At 38.6% G+C, this 21,736-nt stretch overlaps 1 protein-coding gene across 4 annotated transcripts in view; it reads left to right on the top strand.

Annotated features, from left to right (window-relative positions):
* The window catches only part of IQCB1 (IQ motif containing B1), a 51,595-nt gene extending 34,931 nt beyond the window's left edge, over positions 1-16,664 (top strand). For 2 of the 4 annotated variants that reach the window (XM_045851352.1, XM_045851353.1), the window contains 5 exons: positions 2,452-2,594; positions 4,188-4,336; positions 10,636-10,767; positions 12,904-13,060; positions 16,085-16,664. In XM_045851352.1, the coding sequence (XP_045707308.1) occupies positions 2,452-2,594; positions 4,188-4,336; positions 10,636-10,767; positions 12,904-13,060; positions 16,085-16,314 (811 nt within the window). In that variant the 3' untranslated portion in view covers positions 16,315-16,664. Of the gene's footprint in view, positions 1-2,451; positions 2,595-4,187; positions 4,337-10,635; positions 10,768-12,903; positions 13,061-15,350; positions 15,388-16,084 lie in introns of all 4 variants that reach the window. The other 2 variants (XM_045851355.1, XM_045851354.1) reach the window with 2 other exon arrangements.
* Positions 16,665-21,736: the final 5,072 nt, after the last annotated feature.

Raw genomic sequence — 21,736 nt, 5'->3', positions numbered from 1 at the left:
TGAGTCTCTTTTCGAGTCTGCCCCTAATTGTTCCAGCAGGAGTACAACACAGGTTCCATTTGGGTATAGCCAGCCAGCCAGTCCTTCTGCAGGAGCAAGTGCAGCAGCATGGGACAGTGGGAGTTGGTAGGACAGGTCAAATGAGTCTCCTGTTACACTTTTGTGTGCTACATCTGTGCACACAATGAAGAGAAGAATGGCCCCTGTTCCAAAGCCACACAGCTCAGTGCTTGAGTGCCTGCCAAGAGTTTCTCCAGAAAAAGAGCACATCAAACATCCTTCTTGTGTGCAGCCAACAGGTAGACCTTCCTGCAGGACTCGAGTTCAGCTGGGTGGTACCGACAGTAGTTGGAGGATGGGTTAATGCAGTTCCCAGGCTGGTGCTATAAGAATACGAGTGCTCGATCCTGGGAAAATGGTGTCTGAGTGTAGTATGGGGTAGGGACTCAGCACAGGGACCTCAGACCTCTGTGGCTGACTCTCCAGATCTTTCCTTGTGGCCATATCACGCAGATCTCTTTATAATTCTCACATGTGCTTAGTTGTCTTCCCTCTACCAGAGCCCTTGGTAAGTGTCCAAGATCAAGATCCTGTGTGTTGCCCTTTAAGAGAGCACTTGGGTTTCAAGTATATTCCCTTCCCTCCTAGGCAGACAGAGAACCTCCATTGATTTTCACTGCCACATGTTATGTGAGCTCCTTTTCCTGATTCTGGTGCACTTCTTCACAGCTCTGGTGCTCTGGGTTGGGGATCCAGCATGGGGCTGAGACCCCCCACTCTTCAGGGCTACTTTTGTAGCCAAGATATCCCTCCAGATTCTCAACTGCCTCACTTGGGTGCAGGGGCCAGCCCTTTCCATGTCTCCATGCTTCCTAATAGTCTCTGTGTGGCTTTTTTGTAAACCCTTGGTTATAATACTTTTGTTCAACCAGCTTTCAGTTGGTTATTTAGGTTGATTGCTCTATAACTTAACTACAAGTCCAGTTTGGAGCTGAGAGGATGTGAGTGTTAGCTTCTACCAATTCACAGCCATCTTGGAATGATCAAGAAAGACATTTTGAAACAAATAACCTCTCACTTAGGCCTAAGTGTAAAACCAAAGAAAACAAATTATAATTGGTAGCAGTTAAGAAATTGAAAGAAAACAACAAACATGAAATGTTATCAAAATTATTTTATGAGTTCTTCTCTACTTTAAAATATTTTATTTTAAAGTTGTCTTATGCCTAATTGTTCCTGATTTTTCAAAAGAAATTGAGTTAAAAAATATAACCCTCTCTACACCATTATGTCTGCCTTTTCTTGTTTATTTATTTTTAGAGAGACGGGGAGAAACATTGTCCCACAATCCAGGAATATGTCTTGACTGGGCATTGAACCTATGACCTCCCAGTTCCCAGGCTGGTGCTCAGTCTGCTGAGCTACACCAGCCAGGGCTATGTCTGCCTTTTAAGACTACAAAGCTATAGCCAAGATACCACATTTGTTGGCAGTTTAATTATAAGAATCTAAGAGACAGCAAATGTTCTTCAGTGAGGTACATGCAAATTAAGTCTATAAAGATAAATACTGCATTCTGCTTCTCTTCTTATCCTCTTTGATTTCTTTTTTCTATGTTTATCTGAAGGCTTTTTGAGTATAGTATGTTTACTAGAGACTGATATATGTGATCCCCTTACATAGTGATGTAGGAAGCATTCAAACCTAGCTGGAAATGGCTAAGGAGAAAGTTTGGTGAGTAAAAGCAGATAATGCAGAAATACTAATTAAATAAAATTTTGTGGTCACATATTATAAAAGTAACATTAATAATTGAGAAATAGGTAAACATATAAAGAAAATTAAAATCATCCATAATCATTCCATGCAGTGTAGATCCCTGTAGAAATTTTTGTTTTTAATCATTTACTTTCCTATATAGGTGTTATAAATATGTATGTTTTAACAGAATATGGGTCTTTTCTATGTCCTGATTTTATTTTCACTTGGCATTCGATGGTTGATGTATTCCCATGTTACTGAATTCTTTGAAAAAAAAATTTTTTTTCATAGTACCTATCCAGTGAATGAACCACTATTTATCCAACTCACTATTGTGGGATATATGGTTTGTTTTCAACTTGTTACGTTGCAGTGCTATGGAGAACATCTATGAACATAAACCTTCACACACATATCAGGTTTTACTTAAGAAAATTATTATAAATGGAATTAATTGGTTAACATTAGGGCTTTGATATGTTTTTAAAATATTTCTCCAGGAAGGTTATATAGCAACAGCATGTGAAAATTCATTTCATTATACTCCAACAACACTAGGAATTATGTTAAGAAAATTTTTCTGTCTGTATTTATATGATTATTAATGAGTTTAAGCATTTTTCATATACTTCTGAGTGGACATAGCATTTATGAAAATTGTGTATATGGTACTTACTGTTTCCATCACAGATCTAAACGAGCAAAGATATTACTGGAGCTAAATAGGCAGAAGGAAGAAGAGGACCGCAGATTACAACTGCAGCTTCAAAGACAGAGAGCCATGAGACTTTCCCGAGAACTACGGCTGAGTATGCTTGAAATAGTTCATCCAGGTGGGTAGCAGTATCAATTTTATAAGTGTAAGAATGTTTAGGGTATCTTATAATAAACCAAATTTCCTAGATACTTGGTGATTTCTTTTTTAAAATTTGGACCTTTTCCTTTTTAATAAGATAAACCTTATTAAATCTCTTGAATTAAAAAAAAAGTTACTGGTTTTCTTATTAAGGCCTATTGCTTGATAATGAGCTATCCACTAATTTTTCTATTCCTATATTTCAGATAAATTAGTGAAATGGGCAAACATATTCTTAAAGATAGATGTCAATGACATAGAGAAAGAATCCCATGAATTGACAGCTGGAGTTAGAATATCACCATTCCACCATCAGAAACTATACTCATACCCCAGTACAAACCTTGTGACACCTTCTTGTCACCTTTGACACACTAAGCTGAAATTCATATTAAAGTGTAGTCTGAGAGATCTGACTGGTTTCTAGGTCTTTTTTTGTTCTTCCTTCCTACTACTCACTTCCGGTGTCCTTTACTAGCTTCTTATTTTGCTACCTTTCCATAAATATAGCTGCTTCTCAGTGTTGCATCTCCACCCTATTATTCTCAGGCTGCTCTTCCTGTGGTATCATATCCATGACTATAGCCTCAACTACTAACTGATTGTTAAGCACTCTGAAATTCATTCTCACCCTCCCTCCTAAAACAAAATGAAGTGTTTGTATTCGTACTGTCCAAACTTAGCCACTGGCTAGAAGTGGCTCAAGTACTTGAAATGTGGCTAGTGAGTGTACTTGAGGACCTGAGTTTTTTACTTTATTTAAACTTAAGTAGCTTTTTTTGGGGGGGGGGGGGCTAATGTTGACTATATTGGACAACATAGCTTTGTAACCGGCTGCCTATTGGGTAGTTTTATTTAGCTAGCCACAAACATCCCAAAATCTAGTCCTGATATCCCCCCTTCTAATTTCCTCTCTCTGTATTCCCAATCTCAGGTAATTGTACCAATAGTCTGCTCAGTTTCCCATCCGTGAAACAACCTAGAGTTTTTTCCCTCTGTTTTTGCTACATTCAGTTGGTCATTAAATCCTATCAATTTTTTGTACTATCTCTCAAATACACCCCTTTTTATTATTACCTTCTACTGCCTTATTCTGTCAGCTACTGTGAACCCTGGGCTATATACTAACCAACTTCCAGAAAGTGAAAACAAAGTCATCTGTCAAACCAAGTCAGTGACTAAAGAGAAATTTGGAAACACAGATAACACATAGATCTGTTTTTCCCTTTCCCTCTGGAAATACTAAATGACTTTCTAACCATATACTGGTGATTCTTTTTTCTAAATGTTCTTGCTATTGGATTTTCAGCCTTTTTTTTCTGTGACACAAAACATTTTATGAATCTTTTCTCCAAAGAAGCTGTATAATCTAAAATCTGAGAAACCTTTTGGAGTTCTTTGTTTCTGAAATCTTTGAACCCTTGTAAAATAATAGAATTGGGAAAATAAGTGAAAAGTATTCTTTTTAAAAAAAGGACTGCAATATTTTTGTTACTGTCATTGTCCTAATTCCAGAATTTGATTCAGCATAGAGGTCAGTAGGTTGTAATGGTGTCTATCCTCTTTTTAGGTCAGGTGGAAAAACATAATCAGGAAATAGAAGAGAAATCAGCATTGATTATCCAGAAACATTGGAGAGGGTACAGGGAAAGGAAAAATTTTCTCCAACAGAAGCCATCTCTTGTGGAATATAAAGCAGCTGTCATACTTCAGAGAGCAGTGAGTCTGATGTAGTAAAAAGAATACTGGATTAAAAACATTGCTGTTTACTTCCTGTGAAGTCTTGGTCAGGTCACTTAGCTTTCCTGAGCCTTAATTTCTCCTCTATAAAAGAAGAATCTTCTTACCACTTTAGATACTCAGTCCTTAGCACTTTCATAGACCCTTATACACGTTTATGATGTACAGCAGTGTTTATTTGTTAATTTCTTTTCTTTCTTACTTGAGCTGTGAGCACCTCAAGTATAAGGAATTAAGTTTTATTTATTGTTGTCAGCTCTCGGCATGTGTTTGGTATATGAATGAATGTCTACCCTACCATTTTCATTTGGTTGTTGTTTGGATCAGATGACCTAATACATGGAAAAGTGGTTTATAAATTGCAAGTACAGTATGTCATATTTGATTTTTTTAATGTACAGGTAAAGTATTGATATAATGAGGTCATTATAATTTTTGAGCCATAGAGAGGTGTTCTTACAACCCCTAGAGAGTTTTACAACTGCTTGTTGAATATCAGGCCAATTTTGGTATTACACAGTGATAGATTTTGAACAGTTTCTTTGCTGAATTCTCTGATTAACCTTTTACAGAGATTTTTTTAAACCATTAAAAAAAAGACTAAGATCAGTTTTAGGAAAATAGGAAGAGATGTTTGCCACCTCCTTCCTCAGGCTTTTAATCTCAGGCTATAACTGCATCAAACAGTCCTATACCACTGCTGAATCACACCAATACCTGATATGAACCCTCTGCTAAGCAAGGCCATCTAAGGATTAACTCATGGATGTCAGTGTAGGAGACATTTCCTTTAGAGGACCCCTTGTGTCTGTTCTAATACTTTTACCTCATGGCAACCTCCTTTTTAAAACTCTTCCCTATCAGATAATCAACAGGGTCCTTATTGAGTTGACTAACTACCTTGCCTGGTTTAGATAAGCCCAATACTTTGTAAAAGGGCATTTACCCTAAAGTGAGATACCTTAATTTATCAACCATTATTACTTTGACAGAAAAGCAGGGGTCGGCATAGGAAAATATCTGAGGGCTGTGCAGGCAAAGTTGTTTTGGCTTTCACACTTTCCTTTGGCATAAGAGGAACAAAATTCATCAGCTCTGCTTTGCAACTTAACTACCCAAAAAGAGGAATATGGCTTAACCACCCAAAAAGAGGAATAGGTCTCCACTGAAGGTAGAAAAGGTATGGGTCAAGATCATATTTATAGTCTTTGCAACTCACTACTAAGAATAACAGTGAAGCTCTGGCCTGCATGGCTCAGTTGGTTGGGTGTCATCCTGCAAACCCAAATGTTGCCAGTTTCATTCCTGGTCAGGGCACATGCCTGGGTTGTGAGCTTGATCCCTGGCCAGGATGGGTACAAGAGGCAGCCAATCAATGTTTCTCTCTCACATCAGGGTTTCTTTCCCTCTCTTTCCTCCCTCCCTTCCCCTCTCTCTAAAATCAAAAATAAAATAAAAGTAACATGAAGCCAAAGCAAAGCTGGTCAAAAATAGAAAAGGAAAGAAGATTACTTTCAAAGAGGGAAAAGAGAAAGAAAAATGACAGTAAGGCAGGGAAGAAAAAAGGAAATTAGGGAAAATTAAAACAGGGCAATGGTGAGTAAAGAACACATTTGCCACATTTTTAAGCATCCGTTTCTAAGACATACACTTAGTTGGATTTGTATTTTCCAGTACAGTAACCAATAACCACATGTGGCTATTGATATTTACATGTAGCCAGTCCAAATTGAAATGTGTTGTAAGTCTAAAGTACCCATCAGATTTTGAAAACTTACTATGGGGAAAAAAAAGAGTATTAAATATTTCACTAATAAGTTTTTATACTGATTTTATGTTGACATGCTAATATTATACATATTTGAGTTATGTTTATGTAACTATGCAAAATATTAATTTGACCTATTTCTTTTTACTTTATTTTTAATTTTTTATTGTTCAAGTACATTTTTTGTACTTTTCTAATGTGTCTACTACATAATTTAAAGCTACACATATAACATTCATTATACAGGGTGGGGCAAAAGTAGGTCTGCAGTTCATACGGAAAATAATACAGTCATTAATAAGTAATAATACAAAAATGAACTCTGTTTCGCATACTAACAACTGTAAGCCTACATTTGCCCCACCCTATATTTTGTTTTAAAGATTTTATTTTCAGAGATGGGAAAGGAGAAAGGAGAGGGGAAGAAATATCAATGTGTGGTTGCCTCTTGTGCTCCCCCTACTGGTAATCTGGCCCACAACCCAGGCATGTGCCCTAACTGGGAATCAAACCCATGACCCATTGGTTCTCAGGCCAGTGCTCAGTCCACTGAGCCACATCAGCCAGGGCCCACCCTATAGTTTTGTTGCCACTGCAGTTGACCTTGATTAGAAGGAAAAGGAAATAATTATTCATCAGTTTCACAGAGAAAAAGTAGGATTATCATTTCGTTTAACTCGTCCCTCAGGAGGAACTGGTTATTAGTGTCCTTCACCAAAAAAAGCTAGAACTGTTGTTTATTTTTTGTTCATCCCCTACCTTGTGCAAAAGCAGGGGCATTGCTTTTTAGGTAGCTAAAAATTGAGAAAACCCTATGTGGAATTGCTAAGTTCAAATTTAACATCTTTACTTATATAGACAAATTGGAATTCTCTGTAGTGGTATAGTGTTGGAATTTAATTTGAAGTTAGCTACCTTTTCCCTCTTAATGCTGCAGGATTTTCTTTTCTTGCATTCTCATCTTTTAAGTCTTGGAAGGTAATGGTTGACAAGGAAGGTAATGGTTGCTGGTATGTATTTGGTCGCTAAGGCAGAATGATGGTTAATTCTTGCTACTTGATTATAAGCAGAAAAGTACTATTGTGTCATTACACATATCCATCACAGACCAACCACAAAAGCACTTAGTGAAACACACCATTGGCAGTTGAGAAAACAAATAAAACTTGGGAACTAAATACCCTTTCACAAAGTCCTGAAATGAGAAAGAATGAGGAAAAGAGAGAAACATCAAGGTGGGCTTTTCTGTTCTAAGGGCAGAGATTCCTCTATTTTGGAACATTTGCTCTGCAGTTCTCAGCATAGCGTCATAAGCCTAAAACTTGGTACTAAAATTTTGGGTATTCAGCTTTTTTAGAAAACGTTTCAAAAGTTTTGGTACTAAACTTAAAAAAAAAGATGGTGCTAAAAACAAGAGATAAAGACAGAAGAAGCATGCAAGAAAAATGAAGAAATGGAAGAATCAAAGGTAAATAAGAGGATCTCTCACAGAAGGGTGCAAGTACAATTGAAGGCTTGAGTGCCATACTAAAAAGACAGGGCTATAAGGGAAATTTTACATACTGAATGTAAAGACCACTAGCCCTTTCTTTCATCTCAGCTCCCCGAGTGCTGTCAGTCAGGCTGATTTCCTGCACACAGCAGATTGAATATGTTTTCTTTAGGAAATCTGAATAGCCCAAGGGAAAAGTCGTAAGTATACTCACAATCAGGTACTCCAGTGAAACTACTCAATTCAGTAGCCCTACATTGATGTACACAGTAGATAAACCCTACCCACCTACCTGCTCAGAATTTCTAAACATCTTTTTAGTGCTCCCTCTTAAATATCAGCTGAAAGTATCACAGGAAATCTGAGGAGAGCAAAGGTTGAATAAAACTACTTGGTAGAAATAGAGAAATTACAAGGATAAGTAAACCTTTTAAAAATCTGTTATTTCCTCAGCTAAAAGAAAATAATAAAACCAGGATGCTTCTAAAGAGAAAAAAAAATAGAATAAAATTTAACAGAAAAAAATAAAAGATATAATAAAAGGGTTAGGGGAAAAGGTTTGAGAAATCTATAAAGCAGGGCAAAAAAGAAAAGATAACCAGTCCAGGAGGTCAAACAGCCCAACATTTGAAGCAAATGACAAAGAAAACCTAAGGAGAGGATATCAAATAATTCAAGATTTTCCAAACTGAAAGTCATGAATTTTAGACTAAAAGACTGACTAAATGTCCAACGTAATAACAGAGACACACTACATTTATTTTACATTACTGTGAAATACACTGGAGACAAAAGTACTTATCTATAGCATCATTGGCAGTGAAAAGCCATTCAGTAAGGCTGTGTGTGACATGCTTGAGCAAAAATGATTTCCAACTAGAATTCTACATGCAACTAAATCATCAGTTAAAGGTAAATGTAAACTAAAGACATTTTGTAGTCTCTCATTACAAAGTCACTAAAACAAAGGAATACCCCAAAAATAAAACAGCATAGAATTCAGGAAACAGATGAAAAGGAGCCACCAAGATGATGGTGAATGAGATCTCAGGATGACAGCTAGCTATGCACCAGCCATAGAGAGCTATCAATCCAAATTGGAGCACATCAGAAAGCTCCAGAAAACTTTCCGACAAAATGAATTTGGTAGAATGCCTGATGTGTTTTAACATACTGACAGAGCAGAGTTTGTGATATATAATCAGTGATAAGTACATATAAAACTAAGCACAGGAAAACAATAAGTTATTAATTCCAATGAAAATAAAAAATATACAAGAAAGGAAAAGTAATCATATACTATATTCAAAAATTAATAGCCTTTATGTAGTCATAATTGTATAAACATGAACACTGATTTACTGAAACTATGATATAATTTATTTTATTTTTCAGTTACAGTTTACATTCAATATTATTTTGTATTAGTTTCAAGTGTACAGCATAGTGGTTAGTCAGTCATATATTATACAAAGTGATTCCCCCAGTATTTCAAGTACCAACCTGGCATCATACATAGTCACTACAATATTATTGACTATATTCCCTATGCTGTATTTTACAACACCGTAACTATTGTGTAACTAATATTTGATGTTTGGTGACATGGAGAGTATGTAGGAGTACAGCAATGAAAGAGCTAAGTCTCTTTTTCCATACAAGAGAGTTAATGGATAATACCTATATCTGAAAAATCACAGAAAAGTAAATGGAGATAAGCATCAAAAGAAACCCGAAAGACTTAAAAGTTGCATTGCGGGGAGGGAACACGGTAAGTAGGCAGAGAAATATAGTGTTTTTGTTAATTCTTTTAAAACTGACACTTTACACAATAGAATTACATCAATAAATTATTTGGGCAAAGCATGAAACAGTAAAATATTTGAGGCCTTGCAGGCCATGTAGTCTATAGCAATTCAACTCTACAGTTGGAAGCTGTAGATGATAATGTAAACAAATGAATGTGACTGCGTTTTAGTAAAACGTTATTTGTAGACTGAATTTTGAATTTCATATAATTTTCATATGTACAAAAGTTTCCTTTTAAACTTTGTAACCATATAAAATGTTAAAAAAATCCAAAACATTCTTAACTCACAACCCATTCAAAAATAGGCAGTGAGCTGGATTTTCCGGGTCTTTCCTTAAACCAGCAATTTTCAACTGGTGTAACAGAGCGAGCACAACTGGTGTGCCACAAGAACTTTTAAAACATGCAATACCTGAATTTAGTCAGGGGTACTGACCGCTTTTCCCTTGAATTGTCAAATAAAAAAAAAAATGACAACAACCAGCACAACAGCCTTTTTCTATGGAAAAAATATTATATTTTATATAGTTATAATTTCAATATAATATTGAAATATTAACCCAATTTTTTGGTGTGCCACAAAATTTTAGTAGTAAGTTTATATGTGCCATGAGATGAAAAATGTTGAAAACCTCTGCCTTAAACAATGTGAACCTATAATTTCAATGGAAATACAAATTACAAAGAAGGGAAAAGAATAAAAACATTGGGCAGAATAATTTCAAATTTGTCTCCAAATCTTGCCTCTTAACAAGATTTCCTGTTTTATCAGAAGTTCATTCTAAAGGACGTGAGGAAGAACATCATTTATAAAGCTTTTACTTCTAGATTTTCTCTTTGATCTTTACCACCCCTGTAGGCTAAGTAGAATTAGGGTTGCTATTTTCTGTCCTATGGATATGAGTGACTTGCCCCAAATCATACACTTACAAGGAACTGGAATTGAGACTAGAACCCAAAGCTTATTTTCTGTTTTTTCCTCTTTATTGCTTACTATACAAATAATACAGGAATGTATCCTCTTAAAATACTAAAACACTACAGAAGAATGTAATTAAAAAGTCATTGTTCTCTCTTACCCCTATCACAGTCCCATCTGTTTCCTCATACACACTAAGTTAGCAACTGTTGCAGTACTGTTGCTACCATATGTTGTAGGAAGAAAGTAGTTCTGTTAGGGAAGAAAAATCATGGATTTTTTTTTTCAGACTCTTAAATTCCTAGCAAAGTGCCGTAAGAAAAAGAAACTATATACTCCTTGGCAAGGATTCAGAGAACTCACTGATGCACGTAGGATTGAACTGAAGCAACAAGTGGATGACTATGTCAGAAGACATCCAGTATGTATATGGCCTTCTATGCTATGTCAGTGTTACATTATTTTATTTTATCATACTTTTTTGTTATAAAGTAAATATTTATTTATTTATAGAGATGGGGGAAGGGAAGGAGACAGAGAGGGAGAGAAACATCTTTTTTTTTTTTTTAATATTTTATTTATTTATTTTTAGAGAGGGAAGGGAGGGAGATAGAGAGAGAGAGAAACATCAATGTGCGGTTGCTGGGGGTTATGGCCTGCAACCCAGGAATGTACCCTGGCTGGGAATCGAACCTGGGACACTTTGGTTCCCAGCCCGCGCTCAATCCACTGAGCTACGCCAGCCAGGGTGGAGAGAAACATCTTTGTGTGAGAAACAGTTGCCTGTCACATGCTCCCAACCAGGAACCTGGCCTACAACCTAGGCATGTGCCCTGACTGGGAATTGAGCTGGTGACATTTTGGTTCACAGACCAGCACTCTATCTACTGAGCTGCACCAGGCAGGACTCATTGTTTCATTATTTTAGTACATTATATTCACCAACAGAGTGTCTCAGGTGAATAAGTACATATACTGATAAGTATAAGGTAATAAGTTGCTTTACCACAGAGTTAGTGGATTTGGAGTCTTTTATATAATTTCATAGGACCTAGAGGTATACTCAGTAGTACAGGAGGAGACTTTGCTTCAAGTCAGTTAAGTTCCATACTGCATCAGCAAGACTATCTTTACATCCTCACCAATGTTATTTTTACATCCTAATAAGTGACATGGTATTATAATCTGGATTTACATTTCCCTAATGATTAGTGATTTTAAGCATCTTTTCATGTGTTTATTGGGCATTTTTGTATCTCTTTTGGAGAAATATCTTTTTAGGTTCTTTAGTAATTTTTTTTAAAGATTTTATTTATTTTTTAGAGAGGGGAAGGGAAGGAGAGAGGGAGAGAAACATCATTGTGTGGTTGTCCCTCATGTGGCCCCCAATGGGGACCTGGCCCTCAACCCAGGCGTGTACCCTGACTAGGAATCAAACCAATGACCCTTTGGTTCGCAGCCCACACTCAATTGACTGAGCCACACCAGCTAGAGCCTTTGCCAATTTTTTAAATCAGGTTTTTGTTGTTATTGTTGAGTTTTAGGAGTTCTTTATATATTTTGGACATTAATTCCTTATCAGATATATGATTTGCATATATTGATATTTTCTCCCATTATTTGGACTTACTTTTTAGTCTGTTGATAGCATCCTTTGATGTTGAAAAATTTTTAGTTTTGGTGAAGTGTCTCGTTTGTCAGTTTTTTCTTTTGTAGCCTGTGCCTTTGGTGTCATGCAAGAAATCAATGCAAAATCCAATGTCATGAAGTTTTTCCTCCATCTTTTCTGAGAGTTTTATAGTTTTAGCTTTTATGTTTAGGTCTCCAGTGTCCTTTTCCTCTTTAATGCACTGTGTGTGATTCTGATGCATATTCCTGTTTAAAAAGCAAGGCTGCTTTAGTCATAATCTAGTACAGCTGTTTAAATTCCATGGCTGAAAAGTGTGTTCGCTGGAACAGAGCTACTTCCAAGATCCAGGGATTGGAACTTTAGTGGTAGTGGAATGTTTATCAGCTTTGTTAAGATTATTTCATTCTTCTCCAAATTAAGTTATTTTTAAATTAGCTGACTAGCCAAAAGAAGAGTCCTTTGGCTGATTTTGTCCCTCCTGCTATGAAATCTGAAGCAGTCATAACATTATAGATTAGATAAGTTTAGGGGTAAGATTAGTAAGATAATTTTATCAGAAGATAGTCTTATCAGGTGGTGTCCAGAACAAAAGGCTTCGTCTTATTACTTCGCTTCCAGGCCAGTCTCTTTGCCAAACCATTTGTAATTTTCACTGTTTCTCAATCTTACCTCTTCTCCCAGTAAACCACACTGTGTAAGGAAATGACACTTGGGAGTGAACATACCAAAAAGAAACTTCCCCACCTGCATTTTCATCTAAAACTGCTTTTAAAACTGCTTGGACAAGGTAGAAGGTAGACATCAGTCATAACATTCAGTTGATGAGAGACAGTTAAGCATTCTGTAACCTCTGCTGAGTGGTTGGGTGAAACATACTTTGGTGCATTTGCCCTTCCTGTGACAATTTTTTATGTCTTCTGTTCCCAGGGCTCTCAGATGTCAGATGTGACCAGCAGGGAGCTCCATTCCCAAGCACAAGAACGACTGCAACACTACTTCATGGGCAGAGCCCTAGAAGATAGAGCCCAGCTGCACAGGGAGGCTCTGAAGGCACAGATCAGCACCAACATTGAACAGTTAATAAGTATGTGCCCATTCTATTTGTCTTTCCCAAAAGGAACCTATACATGATTTCATGACATCCAAAATCTTCAGAAGAAATACACCAGAAGTGGTCTTTCAGTCCATCTCCTTTCCTCAAAAATTTCTATTTCTAGATCATACCAGCACACAGTGTTCCCAAATGATACAGATCCCATAACCTCCTTTTTAAAATTAAGTATATTTTATTGATTATGCTATTACAGGTTGTCCCATTTTTCTCCTTTGTGTCCCTCTACCAAGAACCCCTATTCCCTCCAGCAATCCCCACCCCTTTTTTAATGTCCATGGGTTGTACATGTGAGTCCTTTGGCTTCTCCATTTCCTATACTTTCTTAACCTCCCCCTGTCTGTTTTATACCTACCAATTATGCTTATTCTCTGTACCTTTTCCCCCATTCTTCCCCTTAATCTTCTCCACTGATAACCCTTCATGTGATCTACATTTCTATGATTCTGTTCCTGTTCTAGTTGTTTGCTTAGTTCATTTTTGTTTTTTTTAGATTCTGTCATTGATAATTGTGAGTTTGTTGCCATTTTACTGTTCATAGTTTTGATCATCTTCTTTTTCTTAGGTAAGTCCCTTTAATATTTCATATAATAAGGACTTGGTGATGATGAACTCCTTTAACTTGACCTTATCGGGGAAGCACTTTATCTGCCCTTCCATTCTAAATGATAGCTTTGCTGGATAGAGTAATCTTGGATGTACATCTTTGCCTTTCATGATGTGGAATACTTCTTTCCAGCATGTTCTTGCCTGCAAGGTTTCTTTTGAGAAATCAGCTGATAGTCATATGGGAACTCCTTTTTAGATAACTGTCTTCTTTTCTCTTGCTGCTTTTAAGATTCTTTCCTTGCCCTGGCTGGTGTGGCTCAGGGGATTGAGTGCCAGCCTGTGAACCAAAGGGTTGCTGGTATGATTCCCAGTCAGGGCACATGCCTGGGTTTCGGGCCAGGTCCCCATTGTGGGGTATGCAAGAGGCAACCACACGTTGATGTTTTTCTCCCTCTCTTTATCTTTCCCTTCCCCTCTCTCTAAAAATAAATAAAATCTTTTTTTTTTTTTTTTTAAGGTTCTCTCCTTATTTTTAACCTTTGGCATTTTAATTATGACGTGTCTTGGTGTGGCCCTGTTTGGGATTCTCTGAGCTTCCTGGACCTGTATGTGTATTTCCTTCACCAAATTGGGGAAGTTTCCTTTCATTATTTTTTCAAATAAGCTTTCAATTTCTTGCTCTTCCTCTTCTCCTTCTGGTACCCCTGTGATTCAGATATTGGCATGTTTGGAGATGTCCCAGAGGTTCCTGAGCCTCTCCTCATTTTTTCTGAATACTTATTTCTTCTTTCTGTTCCAACTAAATATTTATTTCTTCCTTCTGCTCTGTTGATTTGAGTCCCAGTTTCCTTCCCTTCTCTGTTGGTTCCCAGTATATTTTTCTTTATTTCACTTTGTATGGCCTTTACTTCTTCCTTTATTTTGTAGCCATACTCAATCATTTCTGTGAGCATCCTGATCACCAGTGTTTTGAACTCTGTATTTGATAGGTTGGCTATCTCTGTGTTGCTTAGTTTTTTTTCTGGAGTTTTGATCTGTTCTGTTCTTTGGGCCATATTTCTTTGTCTTCTCAATATGGCAGCCTACATGTGCTTCTGTATGTTAGGTAGAGCTGCTTTGGTTCCTGATGTGGGTGCACCTGTTATGTTGTAAGGGGTGGAGCCTTAGGTGCAACCCACTTTGCCACTTTGTGGTGCTGTATGTGAGGGAAGGGTCAGAGAGGGAACAGTGCCACTTGCTCAGCTCTCACCTTATTTCGAGTCATATCCCCTACTTCCTGTAAGCGACTAGTGCCCTTGTAGCTGCTGCCCTGGTGCTGATTCCCAGAGTAGGTGGGTTTGCATATGTTCTAGGACCCTGTGGGCCCTTTAAGCAGACTCTTCTGAAAGACTGAAAGTTTTTTCTGCTGTCCCAACCCCCACTGGGTTTTGCAGACTTTATTCTCCAGGCGCTGGAACCCTGAGCTGCGTAGTCTTGCCTAGGGCTGGTATTGCTCGCTTCCCCATTGTCCCTCTGGGTTTTTGTCTGCCACACGTGAACATGGGACCTCCCACTCTGCCCCTGCCACTGTCTCCTGCTGCCACCTGGCCAAACCACACAACATCCTCTTTGCCCTTCCTTCCAGTCTGGATGAAAATGGCTTCTTTAAATCCATGGTTGTTGGACTGGTATATAGTTTGATTTTCTGGCAGTTATGGTTGTTTCTTGTTTTTAGATTGGTTGTTATCCTTATGGCTGTGCAAGGAGGCCAAGTAAGTCTTCCTATGTGTCTCCCTTGGCCGAAAGTCCCATAACCTCCTCCTTAACTACTTCCCTAGCTTTGCTATCATTCATGTGTATCAAGTCAAAGTTATTAACTTTAGGATTATTGAGACCTATTAGCCGGATTCTGTCATGTAGTCTCATAAGCTGTTGATCATATTTTAGAAGTAGATGGCAACAGTGGTTACAGTGCCACATTATAATTTTCAATGAAGGGCTTGCACAAAAGTTAATTTGTGTTATCCTTACTAGTATATTTAATGAGATATCCCGTCCATGAAGCTTCAGTGTTTCAGTCTCTGAAACACTTGAACTATATATATGGAGTGCAGAGAGCCAGCGTCTTCTGTTTAATGCCATTACTTGCAAATTTTGTATTTTTGAATACAAAAATGGATAGGTGGCTGTAACTGGGCCTCTCCTCTGTAGAATGGAGTTCTGCTATTATTTTTTAAATTCCTGATTTTAAATAAACCTACATCTTGTTTTATTCTTTTAAACACAAAATGAGGTGGTGAGTGCAGTTGCTGCCAGCCACAGCTACAACTTGGGAATAGTCAGTCACGTGCCATCATCTAGACATGTCCCTGCCTGCATTTGCAGAATTCCACCTCAGTAGTTTTCAAGTTCCTACTTATTTGTACAGAACTCTTCCATTCACACCTCTTTATTTTCTATTTATCACAGAGGCACCAAATCTGAAGGAGGCAGAATGGAAAGAACCCGAGCTCTTCCTAAGTAGATCCCGACCTGTGGTGGCCAAGGCCAAGCAGGACCATTTTACTACTCTGAAGCATATACAAGCACCCTGGTGGAAAAAGCTTGGGGAAGAAGCAGGAGATGAGATTGATGTCCCAAAGGATGAGCTTAGTGTCGAGTTAGGAACTTTATTCATTGGTGGCACCAAACCTCCTTAAGGAGTTATCCTGAGGAATTATTCAAGTCCTGTATTTCAGGAGATTATATTGGTTCTGCCTCTGGCATGCTAGTAGACTAGACCTATCCTAACTTACAGTTTTTCAGAGGTTCTTCAAATAAGATTTATAAGAAGCAAGCAAAGAATTATCTTCTACCTCTATCTCAAGTTAAAAATTTTTTTCCACATCTCCACCCCTGGCCACACACAGATTGGTGTAGCTTTTGTTGTGGAACTAAACTCAGAATGTTATTCTGCTGCTTTTATAAAATGTGATATTTCTCTTTTTGTTTCTGCTGTTTTCCAATTAAAGGTGTTCTCGAAATAAATATTTTCAACAGTTCTGAAAAATTTGTCAGGATTATTTGAACTTTTCACATTCATTATTAGAATTCCTATTTTTCTGTTAATAGAGGAAAGTATGCTCCTAACCTTTAAAGGTAAGGAAAAGAAATGGTCACCTGAAGGACATTTGACTATTTTCTACAAAACAGTGTTTGCACTAAATTTCTATCTTGTTATTTCTAGAAGGAACTACATTTAAAAATCCTAGGATTCAATGCAAGAAAAATTTCTCCAGATAAAATTCTGTTTTTTCTATGAGAACTCTGTATTCCACTATTTCCCTTTTTGTCTTATCTCCTAGGAATCTCAGAGCTAAATATAATGCTTAATGTCTTTTATGACCTGAGGTACATATATGATTATTTGGTTCCAACCTAGTAATTCCTGATGTTCCTATTTACCTTAATTTTGTTTCAGTAGCATAAGCCACCACTATTTGTGTATGTAACTATGGAATTTAAGTTAACATCAATTAACAAATCATACACTCCATAAAAGGAACCTGGAATGTGTGCTTTGTATAAATAAGTTTTGTATAAATGCTGAAAATACCAGTATATCTACATGGGAAGACCAACTAGTGTAATGTCCATTCCACTAAATTTTACCTTAGTAAAATTCTAGTAAAAATCCTAATATAATTTGTATTACTAATTCAAAAAGAAATGTCTAAAATTCACCTGTAAGAATAAGCAGATGAGAGTTCTGGTTTCACTTGGAATGTAGAAAGCTTTCCGAGAATGTTCCTCCCACCATAACAAAAGAAATGACAGGAATGCTTTTTCAAGCCTTATCAGATCTCTGAAGCCTCAAAACAACCAAGTAAATTGAGGCAGGACTCAACATCTGTGAAATGAACTATTTCATCTTCAGTAGAGCATAGAAGACAAAGGTGGTGGGATAGGAAACCAAGTTTTAGCAACTTACTTAAAGGCCAAGTGTAGGGTAGGATGTCATACCTACGAGATTCAGATGGGAGAATTTAGACCTCTACCAAATACAAGAAACTTTGGAAGCAGGAGGCCTAAAACATGTCCTTAGGGGTGCAGGCAAACATGAAGTGGTAGGCTGCTACTTACTGGGGTGACATGCTCAAAGCATATCACCCACTTTCACAAACCCTTGCCTTAAAAGCCTTCAAGCTGCAAGAACAGAACAGCAAGTTCTCTTACCCGCAAAGCTCAGACAAAATTTTACTGTATGTAAGGAAGGAATAGGAACAAAATCTGTCTGTCCCTGGGAGCAGGATAGGAAACACTAGACCCCAGCACAAGTAGAGAACCAGCATTGCTGAGGGAGTGATAAACACAAAACCCTCCACTCCTAGGAGAACCCAGAAATCTTGGGCCTAGAAATTCTATACCAATACAAACTGAAGGTCTGCAAATGCTGGGGAGGAAACTTTCCCGCTAAAAAACCACCACCGACGTGAGGCAATTTGACTGCCAGGGGGTAGAAAAGTAAGAACCCTGAGGAGGCCCCACCCTGACCCCAAAAAGTAGAAACCTGGCCCTAAATTTAGGCTGGATCAGGACAACAGACCACCCATGTCCCCAAGATTTGTCCAGCACCAAGTGATAAACAATAGCAGTTTACTGCTGGGATAGGGAAAAACTACATAGAGACAGAAACCCCTCTGTGGCAAAAGCATACAGGGGTGGCTAATAGTGGAAGGTGTAGCAGGACTACTGAGAACAGCTTTCCAGACCCCACTCTAAGCACAAGGTAATTGCAGCTAAAAAGTAATTTGAAGCCTATTGTTCCTTGAAGATAAAAAGAAAGCCAAATCCAGCTAAACTCTGACTAGTTTAACTCAACCCCCCTGCAGTACTGAAATACAATCTTTTAACTTCTGACAATGCTGTCATATTTTCTGACTTTTAATGCTGTTATAGTTGATATATTAATAAGTCTGGGACTTCTGACCAAGATGGAGGTGTAGGTAGATACACTTTGCCTCCTTGCACAACCCAAAGAAGGACAACAAATTTAAAATTAGAAAAGATAACCAGAAGTGCCAGGAAATCAGACTGTATGGAAGTCTGAACCAAGGACTTAAAGAAGAAACATTCACCCAGACTGGTAGGAGAGGTGGAGATGGGCAGCCAGGGTGGAGAGGACTCAAATGGCAAGGCAGTGGTGGGAGGACCAGGGCAAGCAAGGTGGCATCTGGCTGAGCAGGTGGTCCCACATTTGCGTGCAGATAAAATAGGAGGAACAACTGGGGAGTAAGGCAGACTGCAAAACCCAGGGTTCCAGTGTGAGGAAATAAAGCCTCAAAAACTGACTGAAAAAAATATGTGGAGGTTGAGGTGGCAGGAGAAACTCCCACCCTAGGAGGAGAGAGTATTTGAGAGGCCTACACAGTCCTAAAACATACAAAAAACCACCCACCTGAGAATCAGCACCAGAAGGGCCCATTTCCTTGTGGGTAGTGGAGGAAGTGACTGGAAGTTGGCCAATGGCTGGGCAAGTCACATTGTTCCCTCTCCAACCCCTCCCCCACATGTGGCATCAAGATGCAGTGACTTGGGTTGTCCTGCCCTGGTGAACACCTAAGGCTTTGCACCTTACTACATAACAGGTGTGTAGAGACAAAAAAAAAATCATATATATCCCAAATAAAAACAGATCAAAGCCCCAGAAAAAATACAACTAAATGATGAAGAGATAGCCAACCTATCAGATGCACAGTTGAAAACACTGGTAATCAGGATGTTCACAAACATGGTTGAGTGAGGTCACAAAATAGAGGAAAAAGTGAAAGCTATAAAAAGTGAAATGAAGGAAAATTTACAGGGAACCAACAGCAAAGGGAAGGAAACAGGGACTCAAATCAACAATTTGGAACAAAAGGAAGAAATAAACATTCAACAGGAATAGAATGAAGAAAGAAGAATTCAAAATATGAGGAGAGGCTTAGAGACCTCTGGGACACTTTTAAACATTTCTGTATCCAAATCATAGGGATACCAGAAGGAGATGCCGAAGAAAGAAAAATGGAAAACTTATTTGAAAACATAATGAAGGAGAATTTTCCCAATCTGGCAAAGAAAATAGACTTCCAGGAAATCCAGGAACCTCAGAGAGTCCCAAAGAAGTTGGACCCAAAGAAGAACACACAAAAGCACATCATCATTATATTACCCAAGATTAAAAATAAGGAGAGAATCTTAAAAGCAGCAAGAGAGAAGAAGACAGTTACCTACAAAGGAGTTCCCATAAGACTATCAGCTGATTTCTCAAGAGAATTCTTGCAGGCAAAAAGGGGCTGGAAAGAAGTCATGAAAGGCAGGGGCTTAAATCCAAGATTTCTATATCCAGCAAAGCTATCATTTAGAATGCAAGGGCAGATAAAGTGCTTCCCAGATAAGGTCAAGTTAAAGGAGTTCATCATCAGCCCTGGCTGGTGTAGCTCAGTGGATTGAGCACAGGCTGCGAACCAAAGTATAGCAGGTTCGATTCCCAGCCAAGGCACATGCCAGGGTTGCAGGCCAAGGCTCCCAGCAAACGTACATTCATGTTTTTTTCTCTCTCCCTCCCTCTCTCTCTCTCTCTCTCTCCCCCTCCCCTCTCTAAAAATAAATAAATAAAGGAAATATTCTCTAAAAAGAAAAAAAGGAGTTCATTATCACCAAGCCCTTATTATATGAAATGTTAAAGGTACTTACCTAAGAAAAAGAATATGAACGGTAAAATTACAACACATAAAACTATCAACAACTAACTTAACAAAAAACAAACCAAGCAAACTAGAACAGAAACAGAATCACAGAAATGGAGATCACATGGAGGGTTATCAGTATATAGGGAGAAGGAGGAGAATGGGGAAACAGTACGGGGAATAAGCAGAACTGGGAAGAGAGGATCCAAGATGGAGGCATAGGTGGTCGCACTGCACCTCCTCGAGAAAAGAAAACTAAGGACAAAAAGAATTTACAAAGGAAAAACAACCAGAACAGAGAGAAATGAACTGAACGGAAGTCTGAATACCATACATCCAGTGTGGTAAGGAGGGGCGGAATCAGAGGCCTGTGGAGAGGGGTCAAGGGGTACCGGCAGGAAAAAGCGGTGGCTGGCAGACGCACATGTGCAGGGCACAGACCGCAGTTGGCGGACCCCAGAAGTGCGGGGGCAGCTGATGGACCGGTGCAGACCCTGGGCACAGGAGGCAACTAGCAGACCCAGGGAGGCGCGTGAGGCAGCTGGCTATCCGCAGCCGCACATTCTCACGCAGACAAACTAAGCTGAAACAGGCAGCGACACGGGCCGCGCAACTCAGGGACCCAGAACCGGGAAACAAAGCCTGAAGGCACCGATTGAAAACACCTGTGGAAGGTGAGGCCGGGAGATTTTCTCAGCCTCACAGGAGGATCCTTGGAGAAATGCACAGAGTCCGAGAGAGTGCACAAGCCCACCCACCCAGGAACCAGCATGACAGGGGTCCAATTTGCTCGTGGGAAGCGGCAAGGGGGACTGGAATCCTGGTGAGAGCCGAGCGGGCGCCATTGTTCCCTCTTGGACCCCGCCCCCACATACAATGTCACAACCCAGCAACTGAGGTGCCCCGCCCTGTTGAACACCTAAGGCTCCGCCCCCATACATAACAGGTGCAACCAGACCAAAGGAAAAAAAAATAAAATAAAAAAGATGGCTCAAACAGAGTTAAAATCCCCAGAGCCAATCTTTTTAAGCGGCCGAGAAATAGCCAACCTATCAGATGCACAGTTCAAAGCACTGGTGATCAGGATGCTCACAGAATTGGTGGACTTAAGTCATAAATTAGATGAACAAATGCAGACTACAATAAGTGAAATGAAGAAAAATGCACACAGAACAATAGTGATGGAAAGAAAACTGGGTTTCAAATGAATGGAAGGGACCAGAAGGAGGAAAGGAACAACCAAACAGAAAAGAATGAAGAAACAAGAATTTGAAAAAATGAGGAGAGGCTTAGGGACCTCCAGGACACCTTTAAACATTCCAATATCCAAATTATAGGGGTACCAGAAGGGGAAGAGGAAGAACAATAAGTGGAAAAGTTATTTGAACAAATAATAAAGGACAACTTCCCTAAT

The sequence above is a fragment of the Phyllostomus hastatus genome, unplaced genomic scaffold (assembly GCF_019186645.2).
Source record: "Phyllostomus hastatus isolate PE091 unplaced genomic scaffold, TTU_PhHast_1.1 phas_contig_86, whole genome shotgun sequence".
Classification (NCBI taxonomy): domain Eukaryota; kingdom Metazoa; phylum Chordata; class Mammalia; order Chiroptera; family Phyllostomidae; genus Phyllostomus; species Phyllostomus hastatus.
Note: the sequence above shows the minus strand (reverse complement) of the source record. Positions and strands in the feature narration are given on the sequence as shown.